General features: G+C 42.4%; 1 protein-coding gene and 24 non-coding genes across 25 annotated transcripts in view; 1 reads left to right on the forward strand and 24 right to left on the reverse strand.

Moving 5' to 3' along the window:
• adarb2 (adenosine deaminase RNA specific B2 (inactive)) overlaps window positions 1-2,350 on the forward strand; it is a 166,144-nt gene extending 163,794 nt beyond the window's left edge. Inside the window, exons 9-10 of the mRNA XM_054623126.1 lie at window positions 213-394; window positions 2,174-2,350. Coding sequence (XP_054479101.1) covers window positions 213-394; window positions 2,174-2,350 — 359 coding nt within the window. The remainder of the gene's footprint in view (window positions 1-212; window positions 395-2,173) is intronic.
• Window positions 2,351-8,025: 5,675 nt separating this feature from the next.
• On the reverse strand, window positions 8,026-8,096 carry trnag-ccc (transfer RNA glycine (anticodon CCC)). The gene has a single exon. It is a non-coding gene; the product is annotated as a tRNA-Gly (tRNA).
• Window positions 8,097-8,309: 213 nt separating this feature from the next.
• On the reverse strand, window positions 8,310-8,380 carry trnag-ccc (transfer RNA glycine (anticodon CCC)). The gene has a single exon. It is a non-coding gene; the product is annotated as a tRNA-Gly (tRNA).
• A 434-nt stretch (window positions 8,381-8,814) lies between these two features.
• On the reverse strand, window positions 8,815-8,885 carry trnag-ccc (transfer RNA glycine (anticodon CCC)). Its single transcript has one exon. It is a non-coding gene; the product is annotated as a tRNA-Gly (tRNA).
• A 308-nt stretch (window positions 8,886-9,193) lies between these two features.
• On the reverse strand, window positions 9,194-9,264 carry trnag-ccc (transfer RNA glycine (anticodon CCC)). Its single transcript has one exon. It is a non-coding gene; the product is annotated as a tRNA-Gly (tRNA).
• Window positions 9,265-9,448: 184 nt separating this feature from the next.
• On the reverse strand, window positions 9,449-9,519 carry trnag-ccc (transfer RNA glycine (anticodon CCC)). The gene has a single exon. It is a non-coding gene; the product is annotated as a tRNA-Gly (tRNA).
• A 209-nt stretch (window positions 9,520-9,728) lies between these two features.
• On the reverse strand, window positions 9,729-9,799 carry trnag-ccc (transfer RNA glycine (anticodon CCC)). The gene has a single exon. It is a non-coding gene; the product is annotated as a tRNA-Gly (tRNA).
• A 183-nt stretch (window positions 9,800-9,982) lies between these two features.
• trnag-ccc (transfer RNA glycine (anticodon CCC)) lies at window positions 9,983-10,053 on the reverse strand. The gene has a single exon. It is a non-coding gene; the product is annotated as a tRNA-Gly (tRNA).
• A 184-nt stretch (window positions 10,054-10,237) lies between these two features.
• trnag-ccc (transfer RNA glycine (anticodon CCC)) lies at window positions 10,238-10,308 on the reverse strand. Its single transcript has one exon. It is a non-coding gene; the product is annotated as a tRNA-Gly (tRNA).
• A 213-nt stretch (window positions 10,309-10,521) lies between these two features.
• Window positions 10,522-10,592, reverse strand: trnag-ccc (transfer RNA glycine (anticodon CCC)). Its single transcript has one exon. It is a non-coding gene; the product is annotated as a tRNA-Gly (tRNA).
• Window positions 10,593-10,775: 183 nt separating this feature from the next.
• trnag-ccc (transfer RNA glycine (anticodon CCC)) lies at window positions 10,776-10,846 on the reverse strand. The gene has a single exon. It is a non-coding gene; the product is annotated as a tRNA-Gly (tRNA).
• Window positions 10,847-11,283: 437 nt separating this feature from the next.
• trnag-ccc (transfer RNA glycine (anticodon CCC)) lies at window positions 11,284-11,354 on the reverse strand. The gene has a single exon. It is a non-coding gene; the product is annotated as a tRNA-Gly (tRNA).
• Window positions 11,355-11,664: 310 nt separating this feature from the next.
• Window positions 11,665-11,735, reverse strand: trnag-ccc (transfer RNA glycine (anticodon CCC)). Its single transcript has one exon. It is a non-coding gene; the product is annotated as a tRNA-Gly (tRNA).
• A 183-nt stretch (window positions 11,736-11,918) lies between these two features.
• Window positions 11,919-11,989, reverse strand: trnag-ccc (transfer RNA glycine (anticodon CCC)). Its single transcript has one exon. It is a non-coding gene; the product is annotated as a tRNA-Gly (tRNA).
• A 183-nt stretch (window positions 11,990-12,172) lies between these two features.
• On the reverse strand, window positions 12,173-12,243 carry trnag-ccc (transfer RNA glycine (anticodon CCC)). Its single transcript has one exon. It is a non-coding gene; the product is annotated as a tRNA-Gly (tRNA).
• A 333-nt stretch (window positions 12,244-12,576) lies between these two features.
• On the reverse strand, window positions 12,577-12,647 carry trnag-ccc (transfer RNA glycine (anticodon CCC)). Its single transcript has one exon. It is a non-coding gene; the product is annotated as a tRNA-Gly (tRNA).
• Window positions 12,648-12,830: 183 nt separating this feature from the next.
• On the reverse strand, window positions 12,831-12,901 carry trnag-ccc (transfer RNA glycine (anticodon CCC)). Its single transcript has one exon. It is a non-coding gene; the product is annotated as a tRNA-Gly (tRNA).
• Window positions 12,902-13,079: 178 nt separating this feature from the next.
• trnag-ccc (transfer RNA glycine (anticodon CCC)) lies at window positions 13,080-13,150 on the reverse strand. Its single transcript has one exon. It is a non-coding gene; the product is annotated as a tRNA-Gly (tRNA).
• A 322-nt stretch (window positions 13,151-13,472) lies between these two features.
• Window positions 13,473-13,543, reverse strand: trnag-ccc (transfer RNA glycine (anticodon CCC)). The gene has a single exon. It is a non-coding gene; the product is annotated as a tRNA-Gly (tRNA).
• A 183-nt stretch (window positions 13,544-13,726) lies between these two features.
• Window positions 13,727-13,797, reverse strand: trnag-ccc (transfer RNA glycine (anticodon CCC)). The gene has a single exon. It is a non-coding gene; the product is annotated as a tRNA-Gly (tRNA).
• Window positions 13,798-14,129: 332 nt separating this feature from the next.
• On the reverse strand, window positions 14,130-14,200 carry trnag-ccc (transfer RNA glycine (anticodon CCC)). Its single transcript has one exon. It is a non-coding gene; the product is annotated as a tRNA-Gly (tRNA).
• Window positions 14,201-14,626: 426 nt separating this feature from the next.
• On the reverse strand, window positions 14,627-14,697 carry trnag-ccc (transfer RNA glycine (anticodon CCC)). The gene has a single exon. It is a non-coding gene; the product is annotated as a tRNA-Gly (tRNA).
• A 183-nt stretch (window positions 14,698-14,880) lies between these two features.
• trnag-ccc (transfer RNA glycine (anticodon CCC)) lies at window positions 14,881-14,951 on the reverse strand. The gene has a single exon. It is a non-coding gene; the product is annotated as a tRNA-Gly (tRNA).
• Window positions 14,952-15,284: 333 nt separating this feature from the next.
• Window positions 15,285-15,355, reverse strand: trnag-ccc (transfer RNA glycine (anticodon CCC)). The gene has a single exon. It is a non-coding gene; the product is annotated as a tRNA-Gly (tRNA).
• Window positions 15,356-15,538: 183 nt separating this feature from the next.
• On the reverse strand, window positions 15,539-15,609 carry trnag-ccc (transfer RNA glycine (anticodon CCC)). Its single transcript has one exon. It is a non-coding gene; the product is annotated as a tRNA-Gly (tRNA).
• Window positions 15,610-15,635: the final 26 nt, after the last annotated feature.

Below are 15,635 nucleotides of genomic sequence, written 5' to 3' on the forward strand. Positions count from 1 at the left end.
CAAAGTGGAGGTTTAACTGGAAAATTGGTATTTTTCACTCAGATACTTGTTTTGCTCAGATGTGCATTTCATTGTCAAAGACTTTTAACAAGTGTTTGCTTTACACATTTAGGATAATTTGGATCGGCTGCTATGGGGCAACACCTTAAATTGAATGGAGATTAAACCCACTTAAAGTCATTCTCTCTGCCCCTGTGTTGTTGTCTCTGTAGGGCTGAGCACTGCGGAGTACCAGCAGCCGGGGAAGGCCTCATGTGTGAGTGTGAACTGGACGCTGGGTGATGCACAGCTGGAGGTGGTCAACACGGCAACAGGACGGAGACGGGACTTAGGGACACCCTCTCGTCTCTGCAAGCACGCCCTCTTCGCCCGCTGGAACAGACTTTACCGCAAGGTGAGGCCATCCACAGGCAAGGTAACTTCAGGGCAGAATGGGCTTAGCTAAATTTATCAGTGGGGAGAGAGAATCTATGAGAGGAATGCTTCCTTCCGATCAGCAGCTTAATTATATTTTAGGCTGTTTTGAATTACATAGACAATGGTATGGGTCATGGGTATTGTAGTATTTAAAGCCATCTGTGATATCAAACTTTTTTGATATCACAATTTTTTTTGGGACGTTTTTGTCTTTACTAGTAGATAGTGGAAAGTTGAGGGGTGACAGGAAATGAGGGCGACAAAGGTTGCAGAAAGGGCTCTAACCAGAGTTGATGGTGAAACCCTAAACCATGGATGGGCCTCAGAAACAAAGCTGAGATAGGAAAAACTGATGGCTATAACACAGTGTTAAATTATCCACGTTATTCCTGTGTTTCTAAGTTGTTTGTACATTGAGGTCATCATTACAAGAAATGGGGATTTCCAGTGGTCAAAATATTTAAAAAAGTGGCTCCACTCCCTTAATAAGCTTTTTTTTCAGCAGACGTTTTGCGTTCTGGTAGATAAAGCACAGGTGCGACATTAATGATAGCTCTTTTCCATCTGAGGATACCGCCGTGCACAATACAAAGGGCACTGGCACAACTCAACGGAATACAATCATTATTAATATTATTAATTACACTGTGCTTTGCTTGTTATGAATTGTCAAAAAATCTGCTGTGAAAATGTCCGACTCATTTAAATGTTAATTAAAAACCACCTTCCACAGTGTATCTTTTACTCGCTGGAAAGAAATATTATGATGTTCTATTTAATTTATCTGAGTCGGAACAATAGTCACATTTTCATATGAATAAATGTCTGTTCCACCACTCTGCTCTTCCCTGTAAATGCTCCTCTGCTGGAGAGCAAGAGGCATTGCTCAGTTGTTTTCAAAAACAATATGCTATCCTTCGAATTACAGGCGAGCACATACACTCTAATACAGAGACAGTAACTCTAGAGACACATGTATTAAAATCAGAGTCACAGAGCGCCGCTGTGGCTCTAGGTGAGCGCTCTGTGGAGAATACGTGGAGTTTCCTCTCTGCCGTAGATAAATTTGTCGGCCCCAGCAACATCTGCTCTCTATGCGGCTTATCAAAAAACTGGCAGCTCGGATCTTTAACGTCAGCACACGGACCCGCTGCACTTTCATTTCCATCCCAACTTTATGTAACAGACAGTGCCTGCATCACCAAATGGCGGCCGTTAAAGCATAATGACTATGAAACCATAATTATTTGGAGGAGCACTCGAGGAGGCCCCCACCCTAAGTGCTCCCCGCGCGCCGTATATAAGGGCCACGCAAGAGCAGTCGCACTAATCTCCAAAAGAAACTTTTGCTCCCCCCCTCTCTCTCCCCCCACTTGTCTCTCTGCGGATCTTCATTGTTTCCCCTCGCGACAATAGGAATGCACAAAAAGCACAGAGAATGTTCAATTGCTTGTGAAATTTAAATGGGGAGATTACACAGCTGTTGAAGCCCCCCCATCACCCCGCCACCTCCCAACCCCACCCAAATGCATTTGTGCCGGCTCATTCGTTTTGTTTTGCTTGCTCTTCTTCTTCTCTCTCCCCCTTCGTGAAACCTTTAGCCTCTCTGCCCTGACTTTATTCCCCTCTCTTTGTTTTCCCTTCCTATATTCATGTCTGTCTCAGTGTCATTTTTATCTGACTCCCAATTACTATCTCATTCTCTCTCTCTGTCTTTCCTCTTCTCTTTTTCTCCCTCCTCGCTCGCCCTCTTCAGTCGGGGATCCACGTCTTCGGCTCGGAGGAACGCCAGCTCATGTACTGCGACGCCAAGATGGCGGCACGTCCTTACCAGACAGTGAAGCAGCAGTGGTTCAGATCTCTGCAGGAAACGGGCCTTGGGACCTGGGTCAAGAAACCGCCGGAGCAGGAACAGTTCCTGCTGTCGGTCTGAGGAGAAGAGTGTGTGTGTGTGTGTGTGTGTGTGTGTGTGTGTGTGTGTGTGTGTGTGTGTGTGTGTGTGTGTGTGTGTGTGTGTGTGTGTGTGTGTGTGTGTGTGTGTGTGTGTGTGTGTGTGTGTGTGTGTGTGTGTGTTACCTTTATTTTTTTAGGGTAAGATGACTCCATGCTCTTTAGCAACATCCTGCTTCACACCTTCATACCTGGAAGTTTACCAGTGTAAACTCTAAAGTCAAGGAATTGTCACTGTGTGTGTGTGTGTGTGTGTGTGTGTGTGTGTGTGTGTGTGTGTGTGTGTGTGTGTGTGTGTGTGTGTGTGTGTGTGTTGTGTATGTGCCATCCTAAATGTGCCGCCCATCCGACCAACAGAAACACGACAAGAGGAAGGTCAACTGGACAGGCTGAAAAGAAAACAGACATAAAAGGACAGACCCTTTCTTTTTCTTGCCCGTCTTCAAACGCACAAACACACGTTTAAGCAAACACACACCTAAATACCCCCTCTTCAGCTGTCAAGGAAGGGTGGGGTAACCTTGAGCAGAATGAAAGGCAGCCGCTATCTTGTCATCAGCTATTTCCGGGCCCCGAGGCTCCCGCTGAGGAGCCGAGCCATGGGGGAGAGAGACAGAGAAAAGGGAAAAAAGTGAGAGAGAGAGAGAGATCCACGTCCAATTACCGGGCCTGTCAGGGTGACGGGTGATAGAGGAAGAGAAGAGTGAGAAAAGGAGAGGGACACACCATTGCATTCAACCCGCCTCACCTTCCTCTCTCATTTCTATCTTTGTCCTCCATCTCTGACTCACCCTTTGACTCCTGACTTCCTCCTCCTTTTGTCTCCATCTCTCCCTCCTTTCCCCCTTTTACATTTTCTTCAGCCCTCCACCTATATCCCTCACGTCCTCTTTCTCACTCTCTCCTCTTCGCTTGCGTCTCCCCCTCCGCCTCTCAAGCCCCACTGCCTTTCAAGCGCGGTGGAGGTTAACACGACATGACGACAGGTTAATACACCCTCTTTTTTTCCCCTCCCAACCTCAACCCACTGCATGGAGAAGAGGAAAAGAACTGAGGTGCATAAACGCAGCCATTACAGCTTGTTTAAGTACAGGTGGAGGTGATGATGGAGGACGGGAGTGTTTTTCTGTTTTTACCCTCTCTTTTATACTCATTTTATTTCCGTTTTCTTTCTGTCTTGTGACTCAGTTGACCTCAGTTTTCAGCCTGCTGTAACCAGTTTCCATTCATCTGAATGGAAGTTTGTTTTCACCAATAAGAGTGGTGACTTTAGGTCGTGACTCATTAGGCCTTGTTGACCTGATCGACTGGCGCTTTCTTTCTGTGGTCATGCCCGCTCTGAACAGGTAGTCAAGGTGGCGACAAGTTTTGTAAACCCAAACCCCTTAACTGTCAGCGCTGTGGTCACCTTTATTTTGAAACACTGTTTTTCACACACCTAAACACAAAGCAGGTATGTATGACTTAAAGATAAAACATCAGCGAGGTGGATACAGACATCACTGATCACTGATCATGTACATTTGTACCTCACACAATTTTTTATTTCTCTACATATTTCATGATGTAAACATACATGTGTGTGTGTGATTTTTTTTTATTTTTTTTTATGCAGCCTTAGTGTTGATATTCATTGTGATCATGACTGTGTTGTTCTGTCATTGCTGTTTTATCTTCAAGGATTTTATAGTAGGCATTTGTCCGCACCAGCCACCAGCTCAGTCAGCAGTGAAATCTCAGTAGTGAGAGTGACATCTAGTGGTCATGTTTGGTTGTTGTTTCCCTCTACTGCTCCTACTGAGCCCCTGTTCTGGCAGCATCAAGTGCTCCAGTGAGGATACAGTAGCAAACCAAATTGTTGACTGCACACAAGAGAGAACTTGACCCAAATGTGAGCTGAGTCAAGCTTCCCATTCACTAGACCAGTGTTTCCTTTGGTCTTAAATAGGTCTAGGATATTGGCCAAGATTCCTCAGTAGTAGTAGCAAAGTTCTGCCTCTTCATCTGCTGTTCATGTGATGTTCTTTGTTTTATGACAGTTTCGAAGCCCCTGGAAACTTATTTGGTTATATATCTCGTTAAATATCCTTCAATTATTTTTGACTTATTTATCAAAAGTTAAAGTTCGGAAAAAAACATGCTTACTGATCATTTATTAAGTTTAACGCTCACGATTTCAGCTGCTTCGTCATGGCTGTGTGGCTGTGGATTGAATGACAATGACGTAGTATGGGACATTACCTTTTTCTCAATGAAGCCCCGCCCACTTTAGAAATTTCACAAAAAAGAAAACTCATGTGAAAAAACAAAACTGTTCTTTCTGTAAGGTCTTGGTTCTTGTAAGGCTTCATTCCTTGAAGTAAGAAGCTGTTTGAAAAAACGGGGCCTTTGTCCTTAAAACTTGCAGATTGATCGATTGTTGGATGTCATGATATTATTGGTTGAATTTGATTGTTTCTAGCTTATATAAGCACACGCCATTCTTTATTTTACAGGAAGAAAAGATTATTGGATTTTCATATATCCGTATTCATTTAGTTTTTGGTTAAATAGGTGCACAATTTGACGGGATGGGATCTAAAAGGGTTAAAAAGGCATTATTCGTTTCACCTTGACTTTCAAGGCTTTAAAAGCATCATGACTAGGTTAACTGGTTAACTTCTGGTAGACATTTACTAGTCTGTGTGTTAGAGGCATAGTCGGATTAACCTTTTTGGGGTGCCCTTAGGCAGAATTTTGTTGCGGTGCCCTTGTTGATCCCTGCCCCCATTTTCAGGAACTCATATTGTCTGATTCATTGTTAACACCTTAAGATCAGATTTAGTGAAAAGTGTATGTTTTTCACCAACATGTGTTGCAGATTTTCATTGTTTGAGTGGTCATCATCAGCCCACACTCCATAACTACAGAGTTGACATTGATTGTCAACAGAGGTAACAGCATTCCTCATTGCTTTACACCATGTTTCATAATGGCTGTTTTAGCCATAAAAAAAGATTTATTTTGAGCGACAATAAATATAAGGCATGTCTGAATGGCAATACTGTATCTAAGAATGTACATATGTATAAAAGATGTTGACAAAGATGTGAAAGAGATCCTATAATGTCTAATTATCATGTAAATTAAAGTATATGAAGAATCGCTGCTAAGGTCTGTAAATTGCACTTCAGTAACAAAAAGTGAATGTTTGTACTGTATATGTGAATAAAACCACAAAATCTTGTAATTTTACCTTGTTTTGATAGTTTTTTGTTTAGTCAGATTTTGATGTCAAAACATAAAATGTATAATATTTAATCTGTCATTACAAATACACTAAATTCTAATAATGAGCACTGATATTGGGCCATTTCTACCTGTCCATAGCCAGTACTGGCCCTCAGGAGCACCCAGACAAATATGAAAGAGGCCTCCCTCCTCCTATCTCTCCCAGGGGAAATCCATGGGGAAATGGTTATCTCCATTTGGCTCGGTGGCAGGTGTCACACAGACCAGCCACCAAATTAGCCTGGAGGAAGAATGAAGCGAGGAAGAAGGCGAGATGAGAGGAGAGGATTGAGGTTCGCCTCCTCAGCAGTATCCAACCTCCCCCCTGAGGCCATGGAGTCGACTGTGTGCTCTACAATAAACATCATAATTGACAATTTGCTCCAGTGGCTGGTCACGGCCAGCCAGCTATAATCTAATGGACGAGGACAGAGAGGTAAAACTCCACAGAATATTCTCTCCCAGTGTCATGCTGTGTCTCTATGAAATCTAAGTATGACTCCAATTCAACATGTAGCCTTATGTTGCTCTCGGAGGTCGGAGTTTTCCCGTCATCTTTTGTGCAGAGAAGATAACCTTCAGAGGTTGTTTACCGCAAACAGCTCCCTAATAACATTGGCAACATATTTTAACATAAATCTACATGCAGAACATGTTTAATCCATGTTAGTATGTATTATTTCGATTAAATAGAGACAAATCTACTTTATTTAGCATATTAGATGATTGTTTACCATTAACAATGTCTGCTTCAGTTGTTGACTATGTCTTTTTTTTCAACAAACTATACAGCATGTGACATCTTCTGTCCCATCAGAAAAGGAAAACTCCCCCCAAAAAACTTTTAACAGGGAAAGAAAAAACTCAGGGAGGAGGGATCCGGGGAGGAGGGATCCCTCTCCCAGGATGGCCAGAAGTACAATAGATGTCGTGTACAGAATGAACAACATAATAGATTTACAATAAAGTCATCTATCATCCATATGACACAAATGATACATAATGACAGAAGCAATAGCAATAGTAGTAGTGTTAATAGAAAAAATATGACTACTGATAATAACAGCAGCAGTGGATATAATAGAATAATAATGATTATAAATCTTCCTGAATGCCTTTCGCTAGTTTTCCCTGATACCTCACCTCTGGGTCGACTATGCACAAACAGAGACTGAGTCCTCAGGGCTACACAATTCTCTGGACCTGGGAAACTGACCACAGGGGGGAGAAAAGGGTCTATCTAGGGAGTTGCACCCCGAGGGGATAAAATCTTTCAAAAAGTTGAAATCGCAATATTATTAATAAAGCAAATTTAACTAGCTGTAGGGCAGACAAACTAGCTAAAATAACTGCAGTGGGTGAAGAAGGCCATCATATTTCTAGAGGAGGGAAGCAGCCGTCCCCACAGATAGTTGAAGCCAACCAATTACACAAGTTCATATCTGTAAGTGTCTTGGTATCCACATGGATGGCACTTTAGGCTGGAATATTCACATTGACCGGGTATTTCTCTGCTGCTCCAGAGAATGTATTTTTTTAAGTAGAATACGTGTGTATGGAGTTTTTTATCAGGCCGTTCTGGAAATTGTAGTCAGATATGGATTAACTGCCTGGTTTGGGAACCTTCCTGTATCCTTAAAATCTATGTTATTGGGTTTGGTTCAAACTGCAATGAAAATAATCAGAAAAAAAGAAAAAAAAAAAGATGATCAGAATCTTCTGTCCCTCTTTGACCAGTGTGTAATAAAACAGTTAAAGAGATTTCACTGTAATCCATCCCATATTTTGAACTCTCAGTATGAGCTAATACCATCAATCAGACAATACAGAGCTCAGTGGTGTAAATGTAATCTGTTTAAGAACTTCTTGTGCCTTTATCAGTTGAAATTTTAAGGCTAAATAGTCTGTACTAGAGTACGAGTTACAACCCTGCAGATAATGATTTTAGTTGGCTGTCAGTATGTGACAAGATATGGATGTCTGAAGATAAAATCAATAAGCCTTTGGGGTATTAACACCCTCTTGTTTGACGCAATACTATGACCTTTTCGACATGCTATACTATGACTTTTGTTTCACTTTTTTTGACATGCTATACAATCACGTTTCAACAAGCTACGCTCTACCTCGTGAACTACAACCGCCCCGAAATCCTTGCGCAGCCCAGGAATCGAACCCGGGTCGCAAGAATGGGAATCTTGCATGATACCACTACACCAGCAGCGCAACAGTGGTAATATGACTATGACTTTTTTCGACATGCAATACTATGACCTTTTCGACATGCTATACTATGACTTCTTTTTCACTTTTTTATCCACGCAAAACAATGACTTTTTTCAAACAACTAGGCTCTACCTCGTGAGCTACAACCGTCCCAAAAACCCATGCGCAGCCCGGGAATCGAACCCGGGTCGCAAGAATGGGAATCTTGCATGATACCACTACACCAGCAGCGCAACAGTGGTAATATGACTATGACTTTTTTCGACATGCAATAATACTATAAATTGTTTTCGACTTGCTATACTATGACTTTTTTCGACATGCAATACTATGACCTTTTCGACATGCTATACTGTGAGTTTCTGCACTTTCTTTGACATGCTATACTATGACTTTTTTCAACAAACTAGGCTCTAACTCGTGAATTACAGCCACCCAAAAACCCATGCGCAGCCCGGGAATCGAACCCGGGTCGCAAGAATGGGAATCTTGCATGATACCACTACACCAGCAGCGCAACAGTTGTAATACGACTATGACCTTTTCTACATGCAATACTATGACCTTTTCGACATGCAATAGTATGACCTTTTCAACATGCAACTGTGAGTTTCTGCACTTTCTTTGACATGCAATACTATGACTTTTTTCAACAAACTAGGCTCTACCTCGTGAGCTACAACCGTTCCAAAATCCGTGCGCAGCCCGGGAATCGAATCCGGGTCACAAGAATGGGAATCTTGCATGATACCACTACACCAGCAGCGCAACAGTGGTAATATGACTATGACTTTTTTCGACATGCAATACTATGACCTTTTCGACATGCAATAGTATGACCTTTTCTACATGCTAAACTGTGAGTTTCTGCACTTTCTTTGACATGCAATACTATGACTTTTTTCAAAAAACTAGGCTCTACCTCGTGAGCTACAACCACCCAAAAACCCATGCGCAGCCCGGGAATCGAACCCGGGTCGCAAGAATGGGAATCTTGCATGATACCACTACACCAGCAGCGCAACAGTTGCAATACGACTATGACCTTTTTTGACATGCAATACTATGACTTTTTTCAATAAACTAGGCTCTACCTTGTGAGCTACAACTGCCCCAAAATCTGTGCGCAGCCCGGTAATCTTGCTCGATACCACGACACCAGCAGCTCAACAGTTGTAATATACTATGACTTTTTTTTTCGACAAGCTGTAAAATGACTTTTTCGACATGCTATACTATGACTTTTTTTCACTTTTTTATCCACGCAAAACAATGACTTTTTTCAACAAACTAGGCTCTAACTCGTGAGCTACAACCGTCCCAAAATACGTGCGCAGCCCGGGAATCGAACCCGGGTCGCAAGAATGGGAATCTTGCATGATACCACTACACCAGCAGCGCAACAGTTGTAATATGACTATGACTTTTTTCGACATGCAATACTATGACCTTTTCGACATGCAATAGTATGACCTTTTCTACATGCTAAACTGTGAGTTTCTGCACTTTCTTTGACATGCAATACTATGACTTTTTTCAACAAACTAGGCTCTACCTCGTGAGCTACAACCGTCCCAAAAACCCATGCGCAGCCCGGGAATCGAACCCGGGTCGCAAGAATGGGAATCTTGCATGATACCACTACACCAGCAGCGCAACAGTGGTAATATGACTATGACTTTTTTCGACATGCAATACTATAAATTGTTTTCGACTTGCTATACTATGACTTTTTCGACATGCAATACTATGACCTTTTCGACATGCTATACTGTGAGTTTCTGCACTTTCTTTGACATGCTATACTATGACTTTTTTCAACAAACTAGGCTCTAACTCGTGAATTACAGCCACCCAAAAACCCATGCGCAGCCCGGGAATCGAACCCGGGTCGCAAGAATGGGAATCTTGCATGATACCACTACACCAGCAGCGCAACAGTTGTAATACGACTATGACTTTTTTCGACATGCAATACTATGACCTTTTCGACATGCAATAGTATGACCTTTTCCACATGCTAAACTGTGAGTTTCTGCACTTTCTTTGACATGCAATACTATGACTTTTTTCAACAAACTAGGCTCTAACTCGTGAATTACAGCCACCCAAAAACCCATGCGCAGCCCGGGAATCGAACCCGGGTCGCAAGAATGGGAATCTTGCATGATACCACTACACCAGCAGCGCAACAGTTGTAATACGACTATGACTTTTTTCGACATGCAATACTATGACCTTTTCGACATGCAATAGTATGACCTTTTCTACATGCTAAACTGTGAGTTTCTGCACTTTCTTTGACATGCAATACTATGACTTTTTTCAACAAACTAGGCTCTACCTCGTGAGCTACAACCGTCCCAAAAACCCATGCGCAGCCCGGGAATCGAACCCGGGTCGCAAGAATGGGAATCTTGCATGATACCACTACACCAGCAGCGCAACAGTGGTAATATGACTATGACTTTTTTCGACATGCAATAATACTATAAATTGTTTTCGACTTGCTATACTATGACTTTTTTCGACATGCAATACTATGACCTTTTCGACATGCTATACTGTGAGTTTCTGCACTTTCTTTGACATGCTATACTATGACTTTTTTCAACAAACTAGGCTCTAACTCGTGAATTACAGCCACCCAAAAACCCATGCGCAGCCCGGGAATCGAACCCGGGTCGCAAGAATGGGAATCTTGCATGATACCACTACACCAGCAGCGCAACAGTGGTAATATGACTATGACTTTTTTCGACATGCAATACTATGACCTTTTCGACATGCAATAGTATGACCTTTTCCACATGCTAAACTGTGAGTTTCTGCACTTTCTTTGACATGCAATACTATGACTTTTTTCAACAAACTAGGCTCTAACTCATGAATTACAGCCACCCAAAAACCCATGCGCAGCCCGGGAATCGAACCCGGGTCGCAAGAATGGGAATCTTGCATGATACCACTACACCAGCAGCGCAACAGTTGTAATACGACTATGACTTTTTCGACATGCAATACTATGACCTTTTCGACATGCAATAGTATGACCTTTTCAACATGCTAAACTGTGAGTTTCTGCACTTTCTTTGACATGCAATACTATGACTTTTTTCAACAAACTAGGCTCTACCTCGTGAGCTACAACCGTTCCAAAATCCGTGCGCAGCCCGGGAATCGAATCCTGGGTCACAAGAATGGGAATCTTGCATGATACCACTACACCAGCAGCGCAACAGTGGTAATATGACTATGACTTTTTTCGACATGCAATACTATGACCTTTTCGACATGCAATAGTATGACCTTTTCTACATGCTAAACTGTGAGTTTCTGCACTTTCTTTGACATGCAATACTATGACTTTTTTCAAAAAACTAGGCTCTACCTCGTGAGCTACAACCACCCAAAAACCCATGCGCAGCCCGGGAATCGAACCCGGGTCGCAAGAATGGGAATCTTGCATGATACCACTACACCAGCAGCGCAACAGTTGTAATACGACTATGACCTTTTTTGACATGCAATACTATGACTTTTTTCAATAAACTAGGCTCTACCTTGTGAGCTACAACTGCCCCAAAATCTGTGCGCTCCCGGTAATCTTGCTCGATACCACGACACCAGCAGCTCAACAGTTGTAATATACTATGACTTTTTTTTTTCGACAAGCTATAAAATGACTTTTTTCGACATGCTATACTATGACTTCTTTTTCACTTTTTTATCCACGCAAAACAATGACTTTTTTCAACAAACTAGGCTCTAACTCGTGAGCTACAACCGTCCCAAAATACGTGCGCAGCCCGGGAATCGAACCCGGGTCGCAAGAATGGGAATCTTGCATGATACCACTACACCAGCAGCGCAACAGTTGTAATACGACTATGACTTTTTTCGACATGCAATACTATGACCTTTTCGACATGCAATAGTATGACCTTTTCTACATGCTAAACTGTGAGTTTCTGCACTTTCTTTGACATGCAATACTATGACTTTTTTCAACAAACTAGGCTCTACCTCGTGAGCTACAACCGTCCCAAAATCCGTGCGCAGCCCGGGAATCGAACCCGGGTCACAAGAATGGGAATCTTGCATGATACCACTACACCAGCAGCGCAACAGTGGTAATATGACTATGACTTTTTTCGACATGCAATACTATGACCTTTTCGACATGCAATAGTATGACCTTTTCTACATGCTAAACTGTGAGTTTCTGCACTTTCTTTGACATGCTATACTATGACTTTTTTCAACAAACTACGCTCTACCTCGTGAATTACAGCCACCCAAAAACCAATGCGCAGCCCGGGAATCGAACCCGGGTCGCAAGAATGGGAATCTTGCATGATACCACTACACCAGCAGCGCAACAGTTGTAATACGACTATGACCTTTTTTGACATGCAATACTATGACTTTTTTCAATAAACTAGGCTCTACCTCGTGAGCTACAACTGCCCCAAAATCTGTGCGCAGCCCGGTAATCTTGCTCGATACCACGACACCAGCAGCTCAACAGTTGTAATATACTATGACTTTTTTTCGACAAGCTATAAAATGACTTTTTTCGACATGCAATACTATGAACTTTTCGACATGCTATACTATGACTTCTTTTTCACTTTTTTATCCACGCAAAACAATGACTTTTTTTAAACAACTAGGCTCTACCTCGTGAGCTACAACCGTCCCAAAAACCCATGCGCAGCCCGGGAATCGAACCCGGGTCGCAAGAATGGGAATCTTGCATGATACCACTACACCAGCAGCGCAACAGTGGTAATATGACTATGACTTTTTTCGACATGCAATACTATGACCTTTTCGACATGCAATAGTATGACCTTTTCTACATGCTAAACTGTGAGTTTCTGCACTTTCTTTGACATGCTATACTATGACTTTTTTCAACAAACTAGGCTCTAACTCGTGAATTACAGCCACCCAAAAACGCATGCGCAGCCCGGGAATCGAACCCGGGTCGCAAGAATGGGAATCTTGCATGATACCACTACACCAGCAGCGCAACAGTGGTAATATGACTATGACTTTTTTCGACATGCAATACTATGACCTTTTCGACATGCAAGTATGACCTTTTCTACATGCTAAACTGTGAGTTTCTGCACTTTCTTTGACATGCAATACTATGACTTTTTTCAACAAACTAGGCTCTACCTCGTGAGCTACAACCACCCAAAATCCGCGCAGCCCGGGAATCGAACCCGGGTCACAAGAATGGGAATCTTGCATGATACCACTACACCAGCAGCGCAACAGTTGTAATACGACTATGACCTTTTTTGACATGCAATACTATGACTTTTTTCAATAAACTAGGCTCTACCTCGTGAGCTATGCCCCAAAATCTGTGCGCATTAGTCGATACCATGACACAACAGCAGCTCAACAGTTGTAATATACTATGACTTTTTTTTTTCGACAAGCTATAAAATGACTTTTTTCGACATGCAATACTATGAACTTTTCGACATGCTATACTATGACTTCTTTTTCACTTTTTTATCCACGCAAAACAATGACTTTTTTCAACAAACTAGGCTCTAACTCGTGAGCTACAACCACCCAAAAACCCATGCGCAGCCCGGGAATCGAACCCGGGTCACAAGAATGGGAATCTTGCATGATACCACTACACCAGCAGCGCAACAGTGGTAATATGACTATGACTTTTTTCGACATGCAATACTATGACCTTTTCGACATGCAATAGTATGACCTTTTCTACATGCTAAACTGTGAGTTTCTGCACTTTCTTTGACATGCTATACTATGACTTTTTTCAACAAACTAGGCTCTAACTCGTGAATTACAGCCACCCAAAAACCCATGCGCAGCCCGGGAATCGAACCCGGGTCGCAAGAATGGGAATCTTGCATGATACCACTACACCAGCAGCGCAACAGTTGTAATACGACTATGACCTTTTTTGACATGCAATACTATGACTTTTTTCAATAAACTAGGCTCTACCTCGTGAGCTACAACTGCCCCAAAATCTGTGCGCAGCCCGGTAATCTTGCTCGATACCACGACACCAGCAGCTCAACAGTTGTAATATACTATGACTTTTTTCGACAAGCTATAAAATGACTTTTTTCGACATGCAATACTATGAACTTTTCGACATGCTATACTATGACTTCTTTTTCACTTTTTTATCCAAGCAAAACAATGACTTTTTTCAAACAACTAGGCTCTACCTCGTGAGCTACAACCGTCCCAAAAACCCATGCGCAGCCCGGGAATCGAACCCGGGTCGCAAGAATGGGAATCTTGCATGATACCACTACACCAGCAGCGCAACAGTGGTAATATGACTATGACTTTTTTCGACATGCAATACTATGACCTTTTCGACATGCAATAGTATGACCTTTTCTACATGCTAAACTGTGAGTTTCTGCACTTTCTTTGACATGCTATACTATGACTTTTTTCAACAAACTAGGCTCTACCTCGTGAATTACAGCCACCCAAAAACCGCATGCGCAGCCCGGGAATCGAACCCGGGTCACAAGAATGGGAATCTTGCATGATACCACTACACCAGTTGTAATACGACTATGACTTTTTTCGACATGCAATACTATGACCTTTTCGACATGCAATAGTATGACCTTTTCTACATGCTAAACTGTGAGTTTCTGCACTTTCTTTGACATGCAATACTATGACTTTTTTCAACAAACTAGGCTCTACCTCGTGAGCTACAACCACCCAAAATCCGTGCGCAGCCCGGGAATCGAACCCGGGTCGCAAGAATGGGAATCTTGCATGATACCACTACACCAGCAGCGCAACAGTGGTAATATGACTATGACTTTTTTCGACATGCAATACTATGACCTTTTCGACATGCAATAGTATGACCTTTTCTACATGCTAAACTGTGAGTTTCTGCACTTTCTTTGACATGCTATACTATGACTTTTTTCAACAAACTAGGCTCTAACTCGTGAATTACAGCCACCCAAAAACCCATGCGCAGCCCGGGAATCGAACCCGGGTCGCAAGAATGGGAATCTTGCATGATACCACTACACCAGCAGCGCAACAGTTGTAATACGACTATGACCTTTTTTGACATGCAATACTATGACTTTTTTCAATAAACTAGGCTCTACCTCGTGAGCTACAACTGCCCCAAAATCTGTGCGCAGCCCGGTAATCTTGCTCGATACCACGACACCAGCAGCTCAACAGTTGTAATATACTATGACTTTTTTTCGACAAGCTATAAAATGACTTTTTTCGACATGCAATACTATGAACTTTTCGACATGCTATACTATGACTTCTTTTTCACTTTTTTATCCACGCAAAACAATGACTTTTTTTAAACAAACTAGGCTCTACCTCGTGAGCTACAACCGTCCCAAAATCCATGCGCAGCCCGGGAATCGAACCCGGGTCGCAAGAATGGGAATCTTGCATGATACCACTACACCAGCAGCGCAACAGTGGTAATATGACTATGACTTTTTTCGACATGCAATACTATGACCTTTTCGACATGCAATAGTATGACCTTTTCTACATGCTAAACTGTGAGTTTCTGCACTTTCTTTGACATGCTATACTATGACTTTTTTCAACAAACTACGCTCTACCTCGTGAATTACAGCCACCCAAAAACCCATGCGCAGCCCGGGAATCGAACCCGGGTCGCAAGAATGGGAATCTTGCATGATACCACTACACCAGCAGCGCAACAGTTGTAATATGACTATGACTTT

Source organism: Anoplopoma fimbria, chromosome 21 (genome assembly GCF_027596085.1).
Source record: "Anoplopoma fimbria isolate UVic2021 breed Golden Eagle Sablefish chromosome 21, Afim_UVic_2022, whole genome shotgun sequence".
In the NCBI taxonomy this organism is placed as follows: Eukaryota; Metazoa; Chordata; class Actinopteri; order Perciformes; family Anoplopomatidae; genus Anoplopoma; species Anoplopoma fimbria.